Source organism: Gymnoscopelus braueri (assembly GCF_963280865.1).
Source record: "Gymnoscopelus braueri genome assembly, chromosome: 1".
Lineage (NCBI taxonomy): Eukaryota > Metazoa > Chordata > Actinopteri > Myctophiformes > Myctophidae > Gymnoscopelus > Gymnoscopelus braueri.
In genome coordinates this window covers 21,157,793-21,180,802 of record NC_137603.1, presented here as the reverse complement: position 1 = coordinate 21,180,802, position 23,010 = coordinate 21,157,793, and the positions used below count along the sequence as shown (strand labels likewise).

The window sequence follows — 23,010 nt, the reverse complement described above, 5'->3', positions numbered from 1 at the left end:
AGCTTTCCTATCGTTAATCTCGTTTTTAATGTCTCTGGTCACATACATTTTGTTATTGGGATAGATCTTAATTTTCTTCGTAGGAATAGCCATCTGCACACAGAAGTTGATGTAATCGCTGGTTACAGTGGTAGTTTCATCTACGGAGCTGCTGTGGAATGTGTCCCAGTCTGTACAGTCAAAGCAGGCTCCCAGCCTCTCCCTGCTTTCAAGTGACCATTTCCTTATTTCCCTCTCCTCTGGCTTGCTAGCTTTAAGTTTTGTTTTATAGGTAGGGATCAGGTACACCACGTTGTGGTCAGAGTTGGCTATGGGGGGTCTAATTTTGGATTCATATGCCGTTTTAATGTTCACATAGCATTTGTCAAGGATCTTGTCTTTCCTGGTGGGACTTTTTACAAACTGGTTAAAACCAGGCAGAGTGCTGTCCAAGTAACAGTGATTCAGATCCCCCAGAACAATAGCAGGTGCACCTGGATATCTCTGCTGCTGGTTATGGACACAGTTCGCGATGGTTGCGGCCGCATGTGCAGCATTAGCACTGGGCGGCACATACACCACGCACAACAGGATGCTTCCAAATTCCCTCGGTAAATAAAAGGGTCTCAGACTTACGCAAAGGATCTCCACATTCTTATTGCAGATCGTTTCTCTTACAGTAAACTGTCGACACCAGAGGTCATTTACATACGCGATGATCCCTCCCCCTATGGACTTTCCCGAGTTAGTGTCTCTGTCAGCTCGCACGAGAGTAAATCCATTGATCTCAAACAGGGAGTCGGGCGCATCAGGTTTGAGCCAGCTCTCCGTGAAGCATAATAAAGATGCCTCACGGAATTCGTGACAGTACCTCGCATAGGCTCGGACCTCGTCCACCTTGTTCTTCAGGGAGCGCAGGTTACTGAGGATGATAGCAGGGAGCGGCGGTCTTGTGTGTCTTCGCCGAAGTCGATTGCGAATCCCTCCTCTCTTTCCCCGTTTCCTATGCTTGGCTGGCCGTCTCAGCTCGGGTGGGATGTTGCCCAAAATCACCGGTGGTAAACGGTGTTGGTTTCTGTCCTCTTGGGTTGATAGCTCCAACAGGAATTCCCGGCTATAGGAGAGGCTCATTCCCCTGCCGAAGTCGGCGTTCGGGTTTGTTGTTGTTTGTATGACAGCTGAGAACTGTGCTCCCCAAAGGGCACCGATCCCCACCAAAATCAGTACAAACCACTGACAGTTCATTTTCGTTCCCATTTAGTCATCCTAACATGCGATGACAAAAGTCAGACAAACAATATAAAACACACTTAACAAACAATCTTGAGCGGATTCGACATGGACACGGTTCGCAGCTGAGCAGCGCCCCCGGAAGTCCTGTTGTAGTACAGCCTGAGGATGCGATGTCCTACTCCGAGCTTCTTCAGGCGGCGGAGCCAGTACAGTCGCTGCTGAGCCTTTTTCCTCACGTGTGTGGAGTGCGTCTCCCATTTGAGGTCCTCCTCGATGTGTACTCCGAGGAACTTGAACTCGCTGACCCTTTCCACTGCAGCACCGTCGATGAGGATGGGCGCATGGTCTCTCCGCGGCCTCCTGAAGTCCACGATCAGTTCTTTGGTCTTGTCAAAGGTTAAGAGAGAGGTTGTTCTCCCGGCACCAGCGTGCCAGTGATTTGATCTCCTCTCTGTAGTCAGACTCGTCGTTGTTGACGATTCGGCCTATCACTGTCGTGTCGTCCGCGTACTTTATGATGGTGTTGGAGACATGTGTGGCTATGCAGTCATACGTGTACAGGGAGTAGAGGAGAGGGCTCAGCACGCATCCCTGGGGTGCTCCGGTGTTGAGGGTCAGGGGGTCGGATGTGATGCTGCCCATTCTCACCACCTGATGTCGGTTGGACAAGAAGTCCTGTATCCAGTCGCACATGCTTGGGTGTAGCCCTAGGTCTCTGAGTTGGAGCTGATCTCAAACCGGCCGTAGAAAGTGTTCAGTTCGTTGGGGAGGGAGGCAGGCGGGTTCACCTCGCTTCTGGTTCTTGTTTTGCAGTCTGTCAAGGTGTGTACCGCCTGCCATGTGCTCCTGATGTCGCCATTGCTGAGTTTGTCTTGCATCTTTTTTGTGTAGGCCTTTTTCGCCTTCCTGATGGCGCTGTTTAGGGCCGCGCGCGTCGTGTTGCGCGTTTCCACGTCGCCAGATTTGAAACCAGCATCCCGTTCAGGTAGCAGCTGGATGGCGTCGTGGTCAGAGCTTCCTAGCGGTGGGCGGCGGAGAGCTTTGTTGTATCCATCCTTGAAGGGCGTGTAGCAGTGGTCAAGAATATTGTCACCACGGGTACTGCAGGCGACATGCTGGTGGAATTTGGGAAAGACCTTTTTTAAGTCTGTCCGGTTGAAGTCGCCTAGGCAGATGACTGCGCAGTCCGGGTGGCGATTTTCTTGTGCACTGATCGCCTGGTGTAATTCCCTCATAGCTGTGTCCTTATTAGCTCCAGGATGAATGTAAACAACGGCTACTGAAAGCCCCTGCTAGAGAGTTTATGATTAGCTAGTGGCCCAGCAGAACATAATATAATGACTAAAGCTGTTACCAATGCATTCTATGTGAGACTGTTACACCTTATGTACAAGTACCTAAGAGTACAATTATTTTCTTCTGGTTCCTCACACATCGTAGCAGCAATAAAAAATAAGTAATAACAATGGTAAGGAAGGAAAACATATGAACACGAACACGCACACGAACACGAACACGCACGCACGCACGCACGCACGCACGCACGCACGCACGCACGCACGCACGCACGCACGCACACGCACACGCACACGCACACACACACACACACACACACACACACACAGAACACACAGAACACACTAATAACTAGAAAAAGTGCTCCTCGGAGCACAGGTCTCCGCCAGGTCAGGTAGGTTATTGTGGCCTCCTGGTGGCGCTATAATAGGCCAATGTGAAAAGGGTGGCATTTCTTCTTAGGCCTTTCAATGGGACACTGCATTCATGATTTGAGGCATTTTGTTCCAAAAATGTGTTTTGCTAAATTAGACCTGCTGGTGGCGCTATAACAGGCCAATGTGAATGTGAAAAGGGGGGCATTTCTTCCTCGGCCTAGTGGGAATCTGCATGCAAAATTTCACGGAAATTGCACACTGCGTTCATGTTTTGAGGCATTTTGTTCAAAACTGACCAATCCTGCAAACTTTGGAAGCCACTGTAAGCCAAATAGGATGGAATATGAAATATCGGACAGATCCATCAGAATCACATGACTATGGAGATGCAGTGTACCAATTTGCGTGTTTTTTGGACAGAATCTGAAGGAATAATCTCCACAAATGTATTTTACATAAGTCGGCCTCCTGGTGGCGCTGTAAAAAGCAGATGTGAAAAATGCAGTCCAGATGTTTTTCCTTGGTCTCTAGGGAGTGTGTGTGCAAAGTTTCACGCAGATCGGTGCAGTTATAGTTAAAAATGAAAATCGGCCAGTTATAGCGCCACCATGAGGCTGATTTGAAAATTTTCAAGTGGCATTTCTTCCTCGGCCTAGTGGGAATGTGCGTGTGCAATTTTATGGAAATGGCAAGCTGCGTTCATGATTGGAGGCAGTTTGTTCAAAACGGACCAATCCTGCAAACTTTGGAAGCCAACCTTAGCCAATGAGGATGCAATATGGGAAATCGGACAGATCCGGGTTGATCACATGACTATAGAGATACTGTGTACCGATTTGCATGACGTTTGGTTAAAAGCTGTAGGTATAATGGGAAAAAATGGGTTTTGCACAAATCGGCCTCCTGGTGGCGCTATGTCCTGGCCCATGTGAAAAATGTGGGGCAGAGGTTCTGAATTGGCATCCAAGGAGTGGGTGTGCACAGTTTCGCAGCGACCGGGCCAACGGTGCCGGAGATTAGCTGGTAACACACGGACAGGACACACACACACACACACAGACGGACGGACGGACGGAGGGTAAAACATACTCTCTCGCCATGCCTTTCGGCCTGGCGGAGACAATAACAGGAGACATCTATACAGTCGCACTTCATCTTCTTTATCAGTAGTATTGGGTAGAACAGTATTGGTAGTATTGGGTAGAACAGTCTAACATAATAATATAACTTCTAGAGAAGGAAAAGTTTGTTTGTACTGTAGGTCCTATAGCACTTAAGGTGCTTGAAGATGCTGTATTCTTACTCCTATCTAAACATTTACACGCATGTCTGTGTGGAAACGCTCTCATTCAGTATGAATTGAGGTGCTTGAACTCCAGTATCTATATTCTGGGATGAACATTAGTCACAAATAAAGCAGATTTAGAAGCTCATGAGCGGCTATTTTTGGCGAAGACATTTGGTGTAGACAGAAAAAAGCGGTTTGAGTGCATTGCCAACTCAGGTCCAGTTTACTAAGAGTATGGGTTAAGTGGTTAAACCGCTTAACCCTGGTGCTGTGCGTGTCAGTGAAACTGGAACCGGAATCAGTGCTCAACCTGTGGGGGGGGGAAAAAAATCTTGTGGGGTGTACTGTAGCCTCGCTTCACATTAGTCCACTTCATTTGATCACTGAAGAAAGAAAAACATCATCCAGGAAGTATGGTGTTCCTCTGCAGTGACAGGGGCCTGCTGTAGACTGGTGAATGTGTAAACAAATTGTTCAGGCTACGCTGTAGCTGCACGTTAACTACATTTCTAATGTGGTGATTTTATCTCTGTAAAATGTTATCAAAAGTCATGTGATATTTTCCCCTGCAACCCTCCTCTGATTGTCTCCAAACCTGCCGTGATTCAGTTATACAGTTTTATGCCGTGGTACTCGGGAGTGTTCACAAAACATGCATGCAAGCCGTATATACGTCGAGGGCTGAATTAACCGTGGAGAATAAACACAACTCTCTCTCTGTGTCCCTCTAAGCCATCTTTATACAGTGTTAACATACATAACATAATACATAACATAATACATAACATAAGCAAAGGGACCCCTGGATGTAGACATCGTGCATTTTGTGCTGTACAGTACAAATCAAACATCCCATCACTGAAAACTGAATATTTTCAGGACAAGGAACTTCAGAAAAGAAGTTCCTGTGATGTTTCTGCGGCGATGGCAAAACGGTGAGAAGTTAGAATCAGAGGGAGTGTTTTGCTAGTGTGTTTGTTAAGTGCTTCCCGCAGCTATAGCGAGCTGTGTGCTGGGGAAAGAGGCAACACGATGGAAGGAGGGAGGGGGAACAGAATGAGAGTATGGGAGTGAGAGAGGGAGAGAGGGAGAGGGGGGCCTTTGATGAGGGCCCGGGAGTGTCTCTAATGAGAATCCATGCAAAGGGGAACATATTTTGTCTCCTGGTCATGAAGCAGAGCAAGGCTGCACTGTTATTAATGAGCCTAAGACACAACCCACAGCCTTAATTAAAACTCACCATGCTGCTTCATTCACCTCCTGAAACACCGGCAGTCCAGCAGGACAGCTGAAAAAAAAGAAAGAAAAAAGGAGAGCATAATGGTGAGAGGGAGAGCGTGCTACCAAATGTTTCTTTTGGCACTGCATGGCATTCACAAATTAAATGATTTTGTTAACATTGTATACACCATGTTGTTGTTGAAAATGCTGATAGCAAAAGCATTATGCAGTTGTGGTGTTTTTGAGAGGCTCCTTTAGAATTTGTGATGACTCATTTCAGCAGCTGTTTGTGGAAAGCTAGCAAACGGCTGTTCTGTTTTGTAGGATTATATCATTATTATTCCTTAGAATGAAATTCATCATGAATTACTTTAATGGTTGATTAAAGTACAACTAAATGGACCGTCTGGCATGTGATTATAAGAACAACCCATTGACTTTGACATCGATTCAATCAGAAAGAACACTAATAGGAAACTGCAGCCAAATTTTCCAAAACAAAAACAATGCTGAAAGTTATAATAAAATCTTGAACCTGCACTTTATGAAGTTATAAATCCATGACATTCTGCCAACTGATCTCCGCCAGTCTGCACTTATAAACGATCCGATGTGAACAGCCCCTGGGTCCGTCACAAAGCATTTACAGTAGAAATTTGAATTTAATATTAATTATATTCATTATATTAATTCAATAATTGATTGATTAATTAATTAGAATCATTTATTGACAAAAATGCAAATACTTAAGAACATGTGTTTGTTTCTATCAAAAGGATAAAACACAATTGTGGCCTTTGCGTAAACATTTTTGGGGAAGGGGGGGGGGGGGGTGGATTCATACATTTTATGGCACTTTGATTTAGCCTGCTCTTAGTTTGAAACTTGAGTCATGTTGCAGAGTGCACAGAATAGTCAGGGTTATACTAGGTTTTGGAGGTCAAGACTGAACATACATGGTTCCCTACATTTATTTATTCAAGGCAGAAATTATATACATTTATTTGTATTTATTTCATTATTTTAATAGTTCAATAGGGCTACAAATTGAATCATGCAAGGAGCAGATGCAGAAAGAAAAACAAAAGGCTTCCATGGACAGCAACTCCTTCACAGACCGGACGATGATGACCTGAAGATGTCAAAGATCCACATGGGAAGCATGCTGTTATTGGACCGTGTCTTGTTACACCATCTATAGTGACAGCTGCTGACGTTTCTGATGAAGGAAGGAAGACCTTTATTAATCCTGTGGGGAATTCAGTTTCAGATTCACCCAGCTGGTCGTCCCCGGACCACCAGCTGGGTGGTGTTGAGAAACAGTGGGTTAAGTGTCTTGCTCAGGGAAGACTTTGGCGCGTATCGCTGGGGAATGTCCATCTTCTTGTCTTGCTCTTTGTAGTTCTGGTTCTCTCTCCTCCCTCCTCTGTGGGTGGCTACTGTAGAAACAGTATGGTGAACGCCATGATGAGACAACAGCAGGCCACCCACGGACTCTTCCGCTCACCTATTCTGGCACATTTCCAGAACACCCTTAGAAGCCCAGACGTATTGTTGTCCAGCAGGCTGGGGGCCATTGCTCTGAAGTAGGCACAGGTGCATATGAGCAGAAGAACCACTGTTAGCAGGGACTGGAAGTTGAAAATGGCTGACATCTTGGTTGGTGTTCAAAGCCACGTCACATTCCGCCCTGCCTGGAACCAACCTAATGCAATGTAAATAGCAGAATAAAATGTGTGTTTGGGAGAATAGACGTGGCAGCAATCACTTCGGGGTGTCAGGGTTAGAACTCTGTTTTCGGTTTGAGTTGGTGAGGCAGTGATGCCGTCTAAACCCTTGCTTTTATCTGTGAAGCAAGGAAATGCGGTCCAGACCGCTACTATAGCGGTGAGATGGACAGCTGAGGGTGTACGGTCCGATACAGCTATGAATGATCAGCGGGCCTTAGGCTGATGACTGAATGATGGTGATCCGGGCTGATGAGTAAATCATCGGCAGTCTATATACAGCTGGTGACAAACGCAATTAACTTCTGTTCGGCTGACATTTTTTATCCTTTCATTTAAGCTTAGGCATGACATCACCTGTGATGTAAATATCCATATCTGGGCATTGTGGTGTAAGAGTGACATCACCAGTGATATTGACGTTCATATTTGGGCAGATTAAATTACATTTGCCATTGTTCAATGTAATGATTCTGGAGTAAGGCCTTGTACCCATGCAGCGTGAAGGGAAACAGATCATGTGCACATCTTTCTGTTTTCCATTTCTCTCAATGTCACTCACTCTCTGTCTCCTTTCCTTGTACACACATGCTAAATCAACACCAAACAATTTTCTAGCTGACTGCGTAGTGTTTGATTGTGTGCTTATGTGTGTTTGTGTTTATGAGGTGTAGGTGCGTGTGTATGAGCGACACAGCCTTCTGCTCTGTGTCTAAGCTCCATTGTGATTGGCAGATTAGCATGTTATATTTGACACCGGTAAACAATCCATTAAATACAGGAGACTGTTCAATCAATCAGGACCCAAAGCCATGCTAGTAAAGCTCTGGTGTGGAACACATGGAGGTCAGGTGTGCGTGCGTGCGTGCGTGCGTGCGTGCGTGCGTGCGTGCGTGCGTGCGTGCGTGCGTGCGTGCGTGCGTGCGTGCGTGCGTGCGTGCGTGTGGGGCAATTCAAATTATTCCTAGTTAACACTGGCAATGATGCCATATTTCCCCCCCAGATGTCCATGCAGAATGTAGTAGTAATAGCAGTTTTTCCTAGGACGATCGGGAGAGAGATCACTCTCCGAGTACATCACTGCATATATACCCATAATTCCTCACAGAGTTCAGCATCAGATGGCTAAGATAAATATAAGAATTTACAAAACTACTTCTGTAAAGCCATCCCTACCCATTGCACAGAGACCAACACATTTTGTTCTCATATCCCTACCCATTGCACAGAGACCAACACATTTTGTTCACATAGATTGAAAAGGGGCTAATTACACACATGGTTCTGAGAAACTACTGGCTTTACCTCAGTGTTCATGTTCAGTTCCCCTGCAGCTTCTTCATGACAACGCTGTTGGCAGGTGCGTCTGTGAACATTGTGCCCACAAACACATGTGTTCCCCACAGAGCGTGCCGAATCACTTTGCAGCAGCCCAGGTCCTCTATCTGAAAGCCCAGGTGACGATAACAGTCGTCTGTCTCCAACAGCGGGTTGTTGGTGTAAGAGCCGAAGAACGCTAGGCCTGACGACGGATCAATGAAGTCAGCCCAGAAACCTTCTGTCCGCAGTGCATAGCAGATCTCCTTGGCTCCAGCAATAAACTTGTCCAGCATCTCTTCCCGCTCTTTGTCTACATCTTCAGTCCAAGCGACCATGTCGTTTTGAGCTTTTTGGGTTACCGTGACAACCATCATTCCACTGGATGAGGCCTCAGGAAACCTCGATTCGAATTCTTCCTTTAGCAGCTCAGGACAGGACTGTATAGCACACTCCACGTCAGAGTCACCAAAGTACTGTTCTGCTCTGTTGACGGCCTGCTGCGAGGCAGGAATCTCTTCACCCTGGATCTCTGCAGTGAATTGGGTTAGCACAAGCTCATGCCTCTCGCTGTTGGAGGGGGCAGACAGCACGTCGGGGATCATCCGGTGGGCAGAGTTCTTCTGTTCTGCTATTCCTTCCAGGTGGCAGTCGAAACCCACGTTACCGGGCAGCTGGAACCTCAGGTCCTGAGGCCCAAATGGTCCCATGGCCTTGTCGGGCCACACCGTCCTGGGTCCCACGTCAGGTGGGACGAGGGACACATGGGGCTCATCAGAACCAGAGGAGAAACCCGCTGCAGAGAAGGCTCTGGCGCCGGCAACACGACGCACCAGTACGTAGGTCACCATACGAGCTCTGCTGCAGAGCACACTGGACATCCTGTCTATGTTATGTTATCCTGGCCAATGTATGTTAAATACAGTCTATTGTTTTCTATGTATAGGCTACCTCAGATAAATGTTTAGTTTTAAATTGACCAAGCTAGCACAGATTCTGCAGAGGCAAATATGCGACAGTCCAAACGGGGAAATTATAGCAGCACTGCTGTCCAGATACACTAATAAAAAGGTATCCAATGTTTTCATTTAGTGAGCGACGCATGAGATATAATGAATAGCCTATATGGAAACAGGATGACATCACTGTTAAGTCATAAATAGAGAAGAACAAGGCGAAAGAACCATGACGACATCAATGATAAGACATAAAGAGGGGGTGCCATGACATCTGATAGTATGGTTTTTACCATGTCGCGTCTAAGTTGTCCATTCAGTACAACGCTGTGTCCATGATGAAGATGTCGAGATTAGCCAAAGAATGTTTATGCTTATCGTTCGTACTCTTCTCCTAACACTTACCGGCTGGAGAAGATATGAGCCAGATGTTGAACATACGTGACTTATATAATAAGTAGTATACATCTCTTTGGATTTATGTGTGTAGGTTTGTGAATGCCCTGGGCCCGTTAACTTACAATAGAACTTTCTAGAAGGACGTCTTCGTCTCCAGTTGTCTACTCCAGTTGTCTACGTCTTAAAGTGTTATCTAAACCATAATAAACAATAATAAACACTACTTCTTATCAACGCCACACTGCCTGGCATGCACCGTGGCGGGTGTTTGTTCATCACTGTGATGAGTGGCTGAGATGCACGTGTTGTGTATTAACAAACACTCATTAACTGAGCACAGGGGAGGTGGTGGAGAAGGTAGGCATGCCAATAAATATATGACATTTATTCCCTTTACTAGAAAGTTTACAAAACAAAAAGAACATTTACCCAAACAAGAACCGATAAAAATGTATTTAATCAGGCCCACGATTCAGCCTGTGCCACATCTGGGGATTACAAATTAAAATCATTAGTGCTTTTCCACGTCTTTATCGACAACACTCCGTTTCACAGGCCATGTGCAGGTAGTTTATTTCCACTTTTAATTACATTCTGCATGCTAATGTAGGAAAATAAACCAAACATTTACCGGGAGGGACATCTTTTTCATTTCACGCTGTGATGCACTGCTGTGTTTATGAAGCAAGTGTGTGTGACTGACAGTGCATTAAACAAGGATGATGTGTGTCACTTTACCACCAGGGCTTAATTAACTATCTAAATCTATTCAGAAAACACAACAGGGTCTAATAACAGCATGCTTGTATGCCAAATCTGGAGCCGAATGGAACTCCATATTCAGGACAGCTGAGCCCTCCATAATGGATGGAGATTGTGGTTAGGACATCTTTACAACAGCTTATTGTGTGCTTCAATTAAAGTTAGGGTGTGTTTATCTTTATGATGCGTTTGTAGGCAAGAATAATTATATGTCTCATGAAAATGAGTTATACCTACCCATAACCACATTATTGCAAGGTCCCTTTTCACCATTATGCCACACTTGAGCAGTGGACCAGGCCAGTGTCCAGGGTGGTCTAAGACTGGTGCTCAAGTTCAGTGGTGGACAGTAACTAAGTATATTTACTTGAGAACTGTACTTACAGGTAAGTACATGTTTTGAGTATCTATATATTTAAGACAAATATTTACTTTTGATTCCACTCCATTTCTAGGAAGTACTTTATGAATTAACCACTGAGCCATATTTCAAATAGTGAAAAAGCCTGATCTACAAGCTTACAATGCGTTGTGAGTTTGTAGTTATTTTCCATATCATTGATATTTTTTTGAAAATGTCAAATGCCAAAATTCAGCAATGCATTGTTAAAAACAAAACATACATTGTAATTTGAACTTTTGAATACTTCTATGTTTTTAAAGGCATGTACAGTACATGTCATGTACTTTAACTTATGTACAAATTTGACTGCGCTACTTATACTTGTATTTGAGTCATATTTGACCGGGAGCATAAATACTTTGACTCAAGTACTGGAGTTGAGTACTTTGTCCACCACCGGTGTCCGAGGTGGTCTGAAGCTGCATGGAGGTCACGTTGATGAAATCTCCCAGCAGTGGTAGACGTAGTACTCACATGTTTTACTTAAGTAAAAGTATCAATACCCTAATTGTAGAAATAGTCTGTTACAAGTGCAAGTTCGGTATTAAAAATGTACTTGAGTAAAAGTATAAAAAAGTACTGGCATCAAAATATACTTTAAGTACCAAAAGTAAAAGTACTCATTATGCAAAAGGTCCCATTTCAGCGTTCAAATGTATATATATGTATATAAGAGCACAGTGAATAGTATTGTAAGACACTATTGAGGAAGGTCCAGACGGACCGAAACGTTTGTCATTAAAAAAAGTGAGTTGCCACAGCAAGATACAGTGTGCAGGACTTCTTATTTGATTCAGCATTCAAATGTATAAAATGTATAAAAGTCCTTTGAAAATAGCAGATCTAGAAGCTCGCGTCGCTACGCAACGCGTTGGGAGCTTGTAGATCGGCTATTTTCAAATAGCCAATGTTTAAATAGGGCTGAAGTGGTTAATGTATATTTTGTAGATGTAGTGGAGTAGAAGTAAAAGCATTGAAAATTGGAATTGGAAATACTCCAATAAAGTGTAAGTACCTCAAAATTGTACTTAAGTACAGTACTTGTACTTAAAGTAAAAACATGTAATTCAGAGCTTGAAGTGAGGATTAATTGAAGCAGTTACATTGATTGAAGGCACTACATTTAGCCACTTAACCAACGAGTAAAGTTGTACGTTTGATCACCCATGTAATGTCAAACAAACCACACATCTCTGTGGGTGTTCTGATTTGCCTCATATGGTGTTAATGTGTTGTTAATTAAGAAAATCCTTTGAATGTATATCTGCAGAAGTTGTTTGTGTCATTTTAGGAGGAGCCTTGATTGATTGAAAAAAGAAATCCACTGTTCATATGGTGTATCCCCCCCCCCCCCCATTTTTCCAAGTCCATAACTTCATGCTAAATAATTTAATACTAAACAGAATGGCAACAGAAATGGAATCAATATGTGAGTCATAGCTATTAACTAAATGTGTCTAAAAAGCAACTGTTTCTCTAAAGTGTAGTCTAGACCTTGGATCAGGTTGGTCTGTTGTTGCCAGCAGTCATTTTAAAGTTCACTTTGTTTCTTCATTTAAGTAAATGGGTTATCATTATCAATATGTTCGTCTCCGGCAGGTCATTTATTACCAAGGTATAGGGGCAATTAATTAATCAAGTTTAATGGAGGCCAATGAAATCCCCTGTGGGAGGGGAATACTCTGAGTCGTATCCTGACAGGGAATATGTGTTTTATAAGGGCCTAATGAAGGTGCCTTTGCTGTTTGCCAGAATCGTATTGATTGAGAAATCTCATTCTTTTAACGGTTTTATTGAAGCTGCTTTTAGAGTGTGTTTAGACCAAAGCATAAGGAAAATATTAAGACAACCCGGCACAGCTCAAGATGTATAATAATAACAAGAAGAAGAAGAAGAAGAATAACCATAATGATGTAATGTTGTGCTTCATGGGATTAACTTGAAGCCATGCACATTTATGCACAATATGTGTTTCTGCCATTTTGTTTTAAAATATTAGATTTCTTTATTATTACATTTATTATTACATTTATTAAAATTAAAAACGTGGGGCAAAATTCCCCTTTAATTCTGTGGATATAGCCTACAGTGTCAGGGCTGATGGAGAAGTCCATGTTCCTTGAAGATGGGGATTCAGTAGTTGACTGTACATTGAGATCTACAGGTGAGAGACCTGCAAGGCCTTAGAAAGGATTATAAAGTTAAAGGATTTCTAGCCGCCTCCCCACTGCTCTCTTTCGTATCACTGTGGCTGATTTCTGTGCAGATTTCTGTTCATTCCTGATATACTGTAGCAACCTACTGTATGTAACCACAGGAAATCCATTTCCCAGATCAAGTGTAAAGTGTTATTATGGAGCTGTCCTTTCAGCACCCAGGCCTAATTGGACCTTGGACAGCTACAGAAAAGGAAGATGTATGTCTGATACATCTTCAATATAATAATGGTTCAACTTGTGTTCCAACGTTTAGCTGTCAGGGGGCGTATGGAATGGTTTGACACTCTACAACAATGATTTGTGTGACATTATACTTGTTGTGCCTGCAACAGTGCAAATGTAGGACATTGCATTTGAGGGATTCATATAATAGCTAACGATATGGACAATGGTGCTCCTAGCCTTGAATCTGAATAGTATATACTGTACATCATTGTTTTATTCTTTTTTGTGGACTTGAGCTGTTTAGTGACTTACTGCCATCCATGTTCAAATGGTAGCCAGGAACTCCACCCCCCTGCCCCCCCTAATTGTTTTTCGTACATATACGTTTATTGCTACTAGTGTTGATGATGTCTTGTATGTTATTGTTGATGAATTGAATGCATAGGACCACAATGGAAACGTTTTTTTTGTGTTATCCTTTTAGCCCAAATGTCTAACTGTACCTAGTGCTGTTTACATTTCTGTCTAATAAAGTATTCAATCAATCAATCAATTGTATGTCTTTAAATGTATTGATGAATTGCGTATAATCGTACCACTGTAGTATTTGCAAACTGTTAATAAAGTATTCAATCAATGAAAAAAACAAAACAAAAAAACAGGTGTGCTCTTCTCATGTAAGACTACAGCACTCTAAGTTCTTCAGAGCGCAGAGTATCAGGTAGTATCAGGTAAGTTCTGTACCGTGAGGCTTACTTCTCATTTTTACTTGTGTACTTTGAAGGCCATGATTTCAAACAACAGCATTCTTTCTTCTTCAGATCACATCAGCATTTACTACAAATACCTAACTCAAAATGAACCCGGCAACATGGGGGGAGTACTCTCAGCAGACACAGCTGTGCAAGAATGATAAGCAGGTTGTAGTGTAGCAGGAAACATGAGCCTTAAATCCTCTGATTCCTGTCTAAACTTCACAGAGGAGTGTGGTTTTGGGAAGCAAAAGTGGCAGCAAAGCTGTCTTGAGGCATGGCATACAGCACATGAAGTAGTGTGAGTGTTGCACAGATACATTATGTAAACCAAAATGGTCGTATGGAGACATGTCTGCCATGAGTGTGGCTTTGAAAAGAGGAAACGGTTGGTTTTCTTCACATTTTCAGGTAGAATAAATGTCACAATCATTATCACACCTACAGTACAATGGATATAAGTCTGTCATCTGGCAAGAAAACCTGTGGCATTTTTTTAAAATAAAACAATAAAACAAACACGCATTGTTAAAAAACAAACAAACACGCACGCACGCACGCACACACACGCACAAACAGGGTACCATGCAGTGTATTTGGCAGCAGGGCACAGATGGCAAACACCCAGTGTGTGCTGATAGGCCGGGACCTATGGATAATGAGGATAGGACACACACACACACACACACACACACACACACACACACACACACACACAAACAGATGGTGATCCACTGTGAGTGGACTGGAGATGGACGTGCCAATGATTGATTTACTCAGATCAATGACTCACAACCTGGGCATCAGAGACTGGGAAGGTGGCACCCACTGAACTGGCACATTGGCTTGGCACACTGGCCACAGTTCGGTGAGTCTAACAGGTTGGAGCCAGTGCAATGTCAAAGCAGTCCAATACACGTATAGGTGAAGGATTTACATAAAAACTGATATTTTTTGTTTCCTTCACATTAGAAGGGATACATTTTCGCAGTGGCCCTGGGCAAAGTGCTGTCTTTTGGAGTCTATCCAAATTAATTAACATTTGACAAAACACCATCTAATCTGTGATGTGGCAATAAATACTGATTCTGAGATAGTAATAATACAATAAGAACATGGTGAATTTCTGAAATTCAGAAATTTGTTTTCTTTTGCCTTTTTCTTACTTTTTTAATGTCACCACACAGAACAGTTTTGATGGCTGTTAAACCATGACATTGACCTTAAGGTACTGTAACTCTATAATTCACTTAGCCATTTATGTCAACTTTTTTACCTCAGAGACGTGCAGCATTGACTTAATCGTTTATGATAAAGTGAATATTATCATTATTATTATCATACAACTCTCCATCTTCCTCAAAAACACACAAATGAGCGTGCTGTAATGCTATAAAGTTCCACTTTGTCACTTTTAGTAATTTTTTGTCATTTTTGTCACGTACCGTCTCTCGTTTACCCTGGAGGGAGGGAAGCTCACCTCCGACTATGCGTTGGGCTGTTCGCACCAGTGCCGTGTGTGTGTGTGTGTGTGTGTGTGTGTGTGTGTGTGTGTGTGTGTGTGTGTGTGTGTGTGTGTGTGTGTGTGCGTGCGTGCGTGCGTGCGTGCGTGCGTGCGTGCGTGCGTGCGTGCGTGCGTGCGTGCGTGCGTGCGTGCGTGCGTGCGTGCGTGCGTGCGTGCGTGCGTGCGTGCGTGCGTGCGTGCATTTGGTCAAATAAAATGTCTATGTATTTGCCAGTGTATCATTTTGTTATATAATTTTTGGATAAATAGTTACTGTATTGATTTTAAATCATTGTATCGTATTGCATCGCTATACAGTAAATGAACCAATATTGTCCATATATCGTATTGTCAACCATGTATGGTGATGCGTATCGTATCGCTGTTAAAATTGTTACCCCCCCTTTTACATAACCTTTGAGATGAGACATAATTTAACTGTGTGCAGGCATGCACGCATCACAAGTGTGCGGGACATGTTTTGACATTTATGAATGTATGTTGTGTAAATCAGATGTGGGCTTGAACTGAATGGCATTTCTCTCTCCCTCTCTCTATTTCTTGCCCTGCTGGAAAAGTAGGCCAAGGAGCTCTATTCCAAATATTTTTCACATCATGCAAAATAAATATGATGCTGATTGACATGTGATAGCAGTGTTAAGCAGTGTGGTAGATGTGAATTTGTTGCTCCAATTAATGCCGATTGCCCGCAGCAAGTTCCTTACCTTATTAATTATGCACTTTGTACATACAAACATTTCCTCTTAAAGCCTAACAAAAAAAAAGGACTAATTAGGGCCATGAAAAACACTACATAACCATCTGTAAAAGCACACAGTGGCGTTTTAAGGTTTATTAATAATATGTCTGGCACAATATCTTCTTGCTATCTGTGTCAATCAGCAACTTCCACTCTCCTCCGAGCAACAACAGATTGCACTTCCTTGTTCAGCTCTACCAGCACTTCTATTGGCCGCCTCTGCGGTAGACAGAATGTCATGGTTTCCGTTAGAATGCCTCATTATTCATAATGGACATCCTGTGATGAAGAGCCAGATGGAACAGAAGGAGGAAGAGCAACACTCTGTGGCAACGAAGGTTCAAACCTTTACCTTTTGCATTCATATTTCACTTTATTTGTTACTGTCTGACAGAACTGGTTGTTTAAGTTGCAGGCTCATGCTTTTTTAAACAAAACATTGAAACCCAGAAAAGATTACAAGATAGCTAGGTCGTCTACACAATACTATGTACCCTAGACAGACTGACATAGCCTAGAAACCAGACGAATCTGCCAGTGCAAAAATAAAAAAATGCCCTCGTCAGATTTGGTCTGGCCCCGCTTGGTTGTGATTGGATTTTGCTGCCTCCTAAGTTGTGGGAAACCAATCAGGGCTCAGTACGCAAATATGGGGCGGATTAATCACATATAAATATGGCATGGCATGGCCATATTAGTCTGGCCATGCCAGACTAATATGGCCATTCAAGACTGAAAAGCATATGGCCTCATTCATGAAATGTTATTAGGATCATATTTAAGCCTAAAGCACACATTATACACTAAAGGGATTTGTTTAAATTATGTTTTTTCTCTCCCTTTTTAAGAAAGATAAAAGAAGTTTGAGGGCGGGGAAATGTACCTGCTGGAGTCTGTCCTAACAATGATTTATTCTCTGGACCGGGGGCCTCCTCACCGATGACAATGACAAATACCTGCAGCAAGCTTCTCTGCCCCCGACCCCCCTTGCTTCTGTACTTCTACAGAAGGAAGCCCATTGTTCTAAAGTTATGTGTAGACAGTAGCCACTCTTTAGGAATTGGGTTAGTATTCCATTTGGATTTGTTCCAGGTCCATTTGAAGGCCCCAAATGAATTAACAGCAATCCAGCGCTGCAATTTACCAAAATCCTCCATTGTAAATTGAACAGACTTTGAAACCAAGGTCTCCCACATGGGACACCAAACTTGTAAAAAAGTGGCAGAATAAATATCTGCCACGACCAACAGGAGATGTACAGCAGTTGTTAAGGTCTCAGCTACAGGCTACACCATAAACATATGGCTGCATAGTACTGTAAGTACTCACTTCAAGTAGCCTGTTGTTGGTGCTTCCTTGTCATCTATGGTGCTTACTACAGGGAAGCACCATAGGAAGCACCATAAAAGACATGGAAGACAAGGAAGCGATCACTTAGTCACCCCATGGAGACTTGAATTCATGGATATTATTTTTTTGGTCGCATTCCTACGCCAATAATTTGATGACCAGCGGACCGGTAGGCAGCGGTTCCGGTAGGAGACACAAAGGTGACTCTTCGAGTCTCCTACCGGAACCACTGCCGGTCATCAAATTATTGGCTTAGGAATGCGACAAAAACAAAAAAATATCCCTGAATTCAAGTCTCCATGGGGTGACTAATCATTAGAAAAAAAAGTCATTTTGGGGGTGAACTATCCCTTTAAAAAGCACCATAGAAGACAGGTAAGCACCATAGGAAGCACCATGGATGACAGCGAGGCACCATATGACAGGGAAGCACCATAGATGACAGGGAAGCACCCTAGGAAGCACCATAGAAGAGAAGGAAGCACCATAGAAGACAGGGAAGCACTATAGGAAGCACCATAGAAGACAGGGAAGCACCATAGGAAGCACCATAGAAGACAGGGAAGCGCCATAGGAAGCAGCATAGAAGACAGGGAAGCACCATAGGAAGCACCATAGATGACAGAGAGGCAAGATGACATAGATGACATGCTCATGAGACATGCTGTGACATTAACACATTGCTGTATTGTAATACATATTGTACTGTGTACCGTATTGTGTACTGTGTAGTGTGTACCGTACCGTATTTTCACTATTTTAAAATGTTTTTCAAAATAAGATTAGACAATAAAAATAGGTACCCAAAGTCCGCAAGGGTCTTATCTATGCAAATGCATTTAAAAAGTAGTGCCCAGACGTGGGAATGAAAACTCACTTTTTCATGGTTCACCTTATGGCCTATTCTGAATCACTCCACTGAAGGAAACATGAACTCTCTCCCCACCTGGTGGCGCAGTGGGAGAGTTCCACTCCTCTGCCATCTCCATTGGTCCAGAAGGTTGAGGGGTCACGTTTACTTACGTGTGGATCCATAATGAACACATTGTATGTTTACTTAAGGGACTCTCCAAGACACTCAGTCCTCTCTGCACAGAGTGTCTGGTCAGTGCCTCAGGTACTGTACACACATACGCACTCCCACGCACACACGCACGCACGGATACCCCCCCCCCCACACACACACACACACACACACGTTTTGCTGATGAGAGCAGCTGTAATTTTTTATCCTGTGTGTGTGTGTGTGTGTGTGTGTGTGTGTGTGTGTGTGTGTGTGTGTGTGTGTGTGTGTGTGTGTGTGTGTGTGTGTGTGTGTGTGTGTGTGTGCACGCAACAACACGCACAGTACCATACAAAAGGAAAGATATTGACAGTCTAAGGGAAAGCAGACAGTTGTCTGTCTTGTTTGCTTAAAATATCCATTAATCTAAACAATCTTCCACTCGGATGGTGAATGTCTTATAGCCACAGACGGCTTCAACAGCCTCAATTAGTGTAATATGCTTTTCATTAAGGCCTTTATTGGCTGTGAACTGAACTACTCACTGAACAATTGAACATGTGTTGATACTGTTTTGTATTAGATGTTTGAAAATTGCCTTTAAAGTACTAGTAAACAAGTAAAATGTAGGCTACATAAGCGATGAGTAATACAATACAGTAGTTGTTACAGTACAGTCACATTATCTAATTGCACTCCTACTGTTTATGTCCTTTTATTTCTATATTTATGTGGACACAAATACATTAATCAAGTGTGTGCGCGCAAGTGCATGTGTGCATGCATATGTATGTGTGTGTTGCAGAGTCCCCCTGCAGTCACAAGCTGCCCCTCTACCCCAGGGCAGCTCTCTCACCCGTCTGTGAGATCAGCTGGTGGTCACGATCAAAGCCTGATTAGAAATATGTTTGTGTCTCTCTTTCTGCCTGTTGGGTCTTGGTCCCATAGACAAAGACTATGACAGATTCACATATCATTGCTTATCGTGAGCCTGAAATTATTTTTTTATAATAATGCAGACGGCATTTCACACGAGCACAGTGGTGTTCGCGCTAATCATTTACAACAAATGTTGAGGGATGTTGAGAGGAAGATTAGGGAAGGCTGGTCTGAACCATCACCTCTACACTGTTAAAACCCTGAGAGTCTAATCTCTGAGAATGTAAAAATGGACCCGTGCGGCTTGAACAGACAATGTAGAACAGTGTAGCCCCCTACCCTGCTTAATTACATTGTGCAGCATGATGTGAAAGGGTGTCAGTTGAGCAGAGAAGTGGATCCTGTCCTAATGAATGGAAACAGATGGGTGAGACGGAGAGCAACGGGTTTCTGCCAAGAACGGGAGAGGCTGCACGTTAAAGAGGGATGAAGACAGGGAGAGACAGATAGAGGAGGAGGATCAGGGAAAGGGTGTGGGGCAGAATGAGAGAGAGAAAGAGAGAGAGGGGGGGGGGGGATTGACAACTACTTTGATAGAGTTTCATAATGAAGTTTTGGCTGGCTGAACAGCAGACAAAGAGGAACAAGTCTGCTCCCTGCTTCATCACTGCATTTATTTTGTCTCACACACCTTGCATGCACCTTGCATTACCCATGAGTGCACAACCATGACGTGCACATGCACCCTCTCTCTCTCTCTCTCTCTCTCTCTCTCTCTCTCGTACAGGAAGGGAAAGAGATAATCAGCAAAGCAGAAAGACACATTGTCCCATGTCCCATGTACAGTAGCCATCAACAATATTGATCATATGTGGATGTCATAGAACTACACACTTTCACTACAGACCACGCCTTCAAACCATACATCGGTTAAGGTTTTTTACACACACACGCACACGCATGCACACGCACGCACGCACGCACGCACGCACGCACGCACGCACGCACGCACGCACGCACGCACGCACGCACGCACGCACGCACGCACGCACGCACGCACACACACACACACACACACACACACACACACACACACACACATACGTGAATGCTTTATTTGTGCATGTGCGTGTGTGCGTGCGTGTGTGCATGTGCGTGTGGTGTGTCTGTGTGTCTCAATGGGTTTTGCTAGTAGTGTTGGCTCAGCTGTAACATAAGCTTTCTGCAAGGTGCCCAGCCTGCACGTGTGCACTGTGGGCAGAAAAGACTCGATAGATCGCTTCGTATAGCTAATTTGCGCAGCTCATTAAATATTGAGGTGAATGCAGATTTGTGTGATTGCCAATATACTGTCTCCAGCAGTCTCTGTTATGCCTCAGAGCTGATGGAGTAAGATGAAAAGTGCTCTCACTGAAAATACGCTGATAGACGTAGTACGAAGCACACACACACGCACGCACGCACACAAAGAGACCTCAGTTTGGTGCGGATCGGAGCAACGATGTGCCTCGCAAAGTCCGGATGTTACGTTTGTGATGTCCACCGTCCATTGTCCATGGTTCATGGTCGACCCACCCTTTAGGGTGGGTCGTCCCTGAGAAGGTCCGGTTCATTCTGGTACGCTTCGCCACTGGTATTGTCCTACGCAACCAGCACAGTGGCTTGTGGTTAGAGTGTCCGCCCCGAGACTGGGAGGTCGGGGTTCGATCCCTGGCCGGATCATACCAAAGACTCTAATGATGGCACTCAATGCCTCCCTGCTTGGCACTCAGCATCAAGGGTTGGATTTGGGGTAAGATCCCTGCGACATAGCGTCATGTACAGGGGATGTATTTGTACATCAAGCTGCCTCACGCTAAGGAAACAGGAGATAGGCTCCTGCCCTATGGGCCTCATGGCCCGGGAAGGCTTACTTGTCCCACGCCCCATTTAATACCATAAAAGGCAACAGGAAATATCCAACTTCAAACTGACTCACCCAACGTGAAACCAAATTCACCGAGTTGAAGAAGTTCAACTTTGTCTCTTGTTAAAAAGAACAGATCTCATCGGCGTCGCACCACCTTGACAACGTGTACATCTGTTCTGTCTGGAAGAGAGTCCCTCGATTGCATAAAGGATCAGCTGAAAGTTAATAAAGTAATGCTCTCATGTGTAATGATAATAAGAAGTGCTATATTGTGTCAATTTAAAAGTCAATTTGAACTGGGGTGCAAAAGAGAAACCAAATGCTACAACCTTTTACAAGAGAAATGCTGAGCCAGCAAGCCTACGTTTAAGAGTTCAGCTGTGTTTCCCTGACACACTTCACAGCTTCCTCCTGTGTCTCAGGAAGTAAACAGGAGATCGTGCCTACTTTCTCTCTCTCCTCTAAATTAATTCTGCTTTGTACTGTTTAGAATCACACTTTTTCTGCCTCCAGTGATATTGCAACACATTTCCACATTTCAACAACATATTCAAATATGTTAGCATGTATGAGCACATGCATTGGGCTAGCTACAAGTCCCTCAGGTAGGATGTTTGGACTCCAGACTTTACCAGTGAAGTGACAGCAGGTCTGTATATTTCCCTGCAGGTCTCTCAATTCAGCAACACCTATTCCCAGCTCTACCTCCACAAATGGCCACTTTACCTCAATGAATTGGCCTCCGCTGCAATCTTCGGTATTGTCAGATGTAGTTTAGAGGCTATTTCTTAATGGTGCAGCCCTGCTTACTCTCTGACCTGTTTCCTCTCCTTGAAGTGCTCTCCCTCTGATTGGATAGTATTGCAACCTCCCTCCGGCAAGAGAAATGTTTTCTTCTGGTATTTGAGGGTGGATACTGGGGAATGGAGTATCATCAAAGCCAGTTCAGTCAGGTACAGTACCATACAGGTGCAAAATTGCAGATCTTGTACTGTACTGTAGCTCATTAACTAAAGATTGAAAAGACTCTCACTACCCTGCTAGTATAAACACACGACACTGGTTATCTCTGTGTTACTGAGATTAACATGAACTACTGTAAAACAAACCATGGCATCAAATATCTAATCATTGTGACATAGTATTAGAAATTGTTAAAATAATTGCAGTCTCAGTTACATAACTATGATTATTACACCAGAAAGACATCTGATTATACTGTATATGGACGTGATTGAAGCGATCATGCTGTATGGTAGGCTATTTCCTTGTAGAGATGGCCTTTACGTATACAGCGACCGATGTAGCGACCTCACAGAATATTGTACTATGAGCTACTATGTTATTTCACTCATGCGCTCCCTATCTCCCTGAACAGCTCCGCTTCCGAAAGCTCATGATACAAATCTTGTCGCTGGAGGGGAAAATATGTGAGAAATGTATTATGTTCTATCTTCCTAAATACCAACCGACCACAGTGATACAGAATCTGATAAAAAACCATTGTGGCC

General features: G+C 43.6%; 2 protein-coding genes across 2 annotated transcripts; both read right to left on the bottom strand.

The window, feature by feature from the left end:
* Window positions 1-6,830: 6,830 nt before the first annotated feature.
* On the bottom strand, window positions 6,831-7,049 carry LOC308083679 (protein kish-A-like; the record flags this gene model as incomplete). The annotated part of the gene is made up of 1 exon (XM_080425994.1): window positions 6,831-7,049. One exon carries the CDS (start codon window positions 7,047-7,049, stop codon window positions 6,831-6,833), a length of 219 nt encoding a protein of 72 aa, XP_080282120.1.
* Window positions 7,050-8,440: 1,391 nt separating this feature from the next.
* On the bottom strand, window positions 8,441-9,319 carry LOC308083614 (cobalamin trafficking protein CblD-like; the record flags this gene model as incomplete). The annotated part of the gene is made up of 1 exon (XM_080425929.1): window positions 8,441-9,319. The coding sequence occupies one exon, from the start codon at window positions 9,317-9,319 to the stop codon at window positions 8,441-8,443; it is 879 nt and encodes a 292-aa protein (XP_080282055.1).
* Window positions 9,320-23,010: the final 13,691 nt, after the last annotated feature.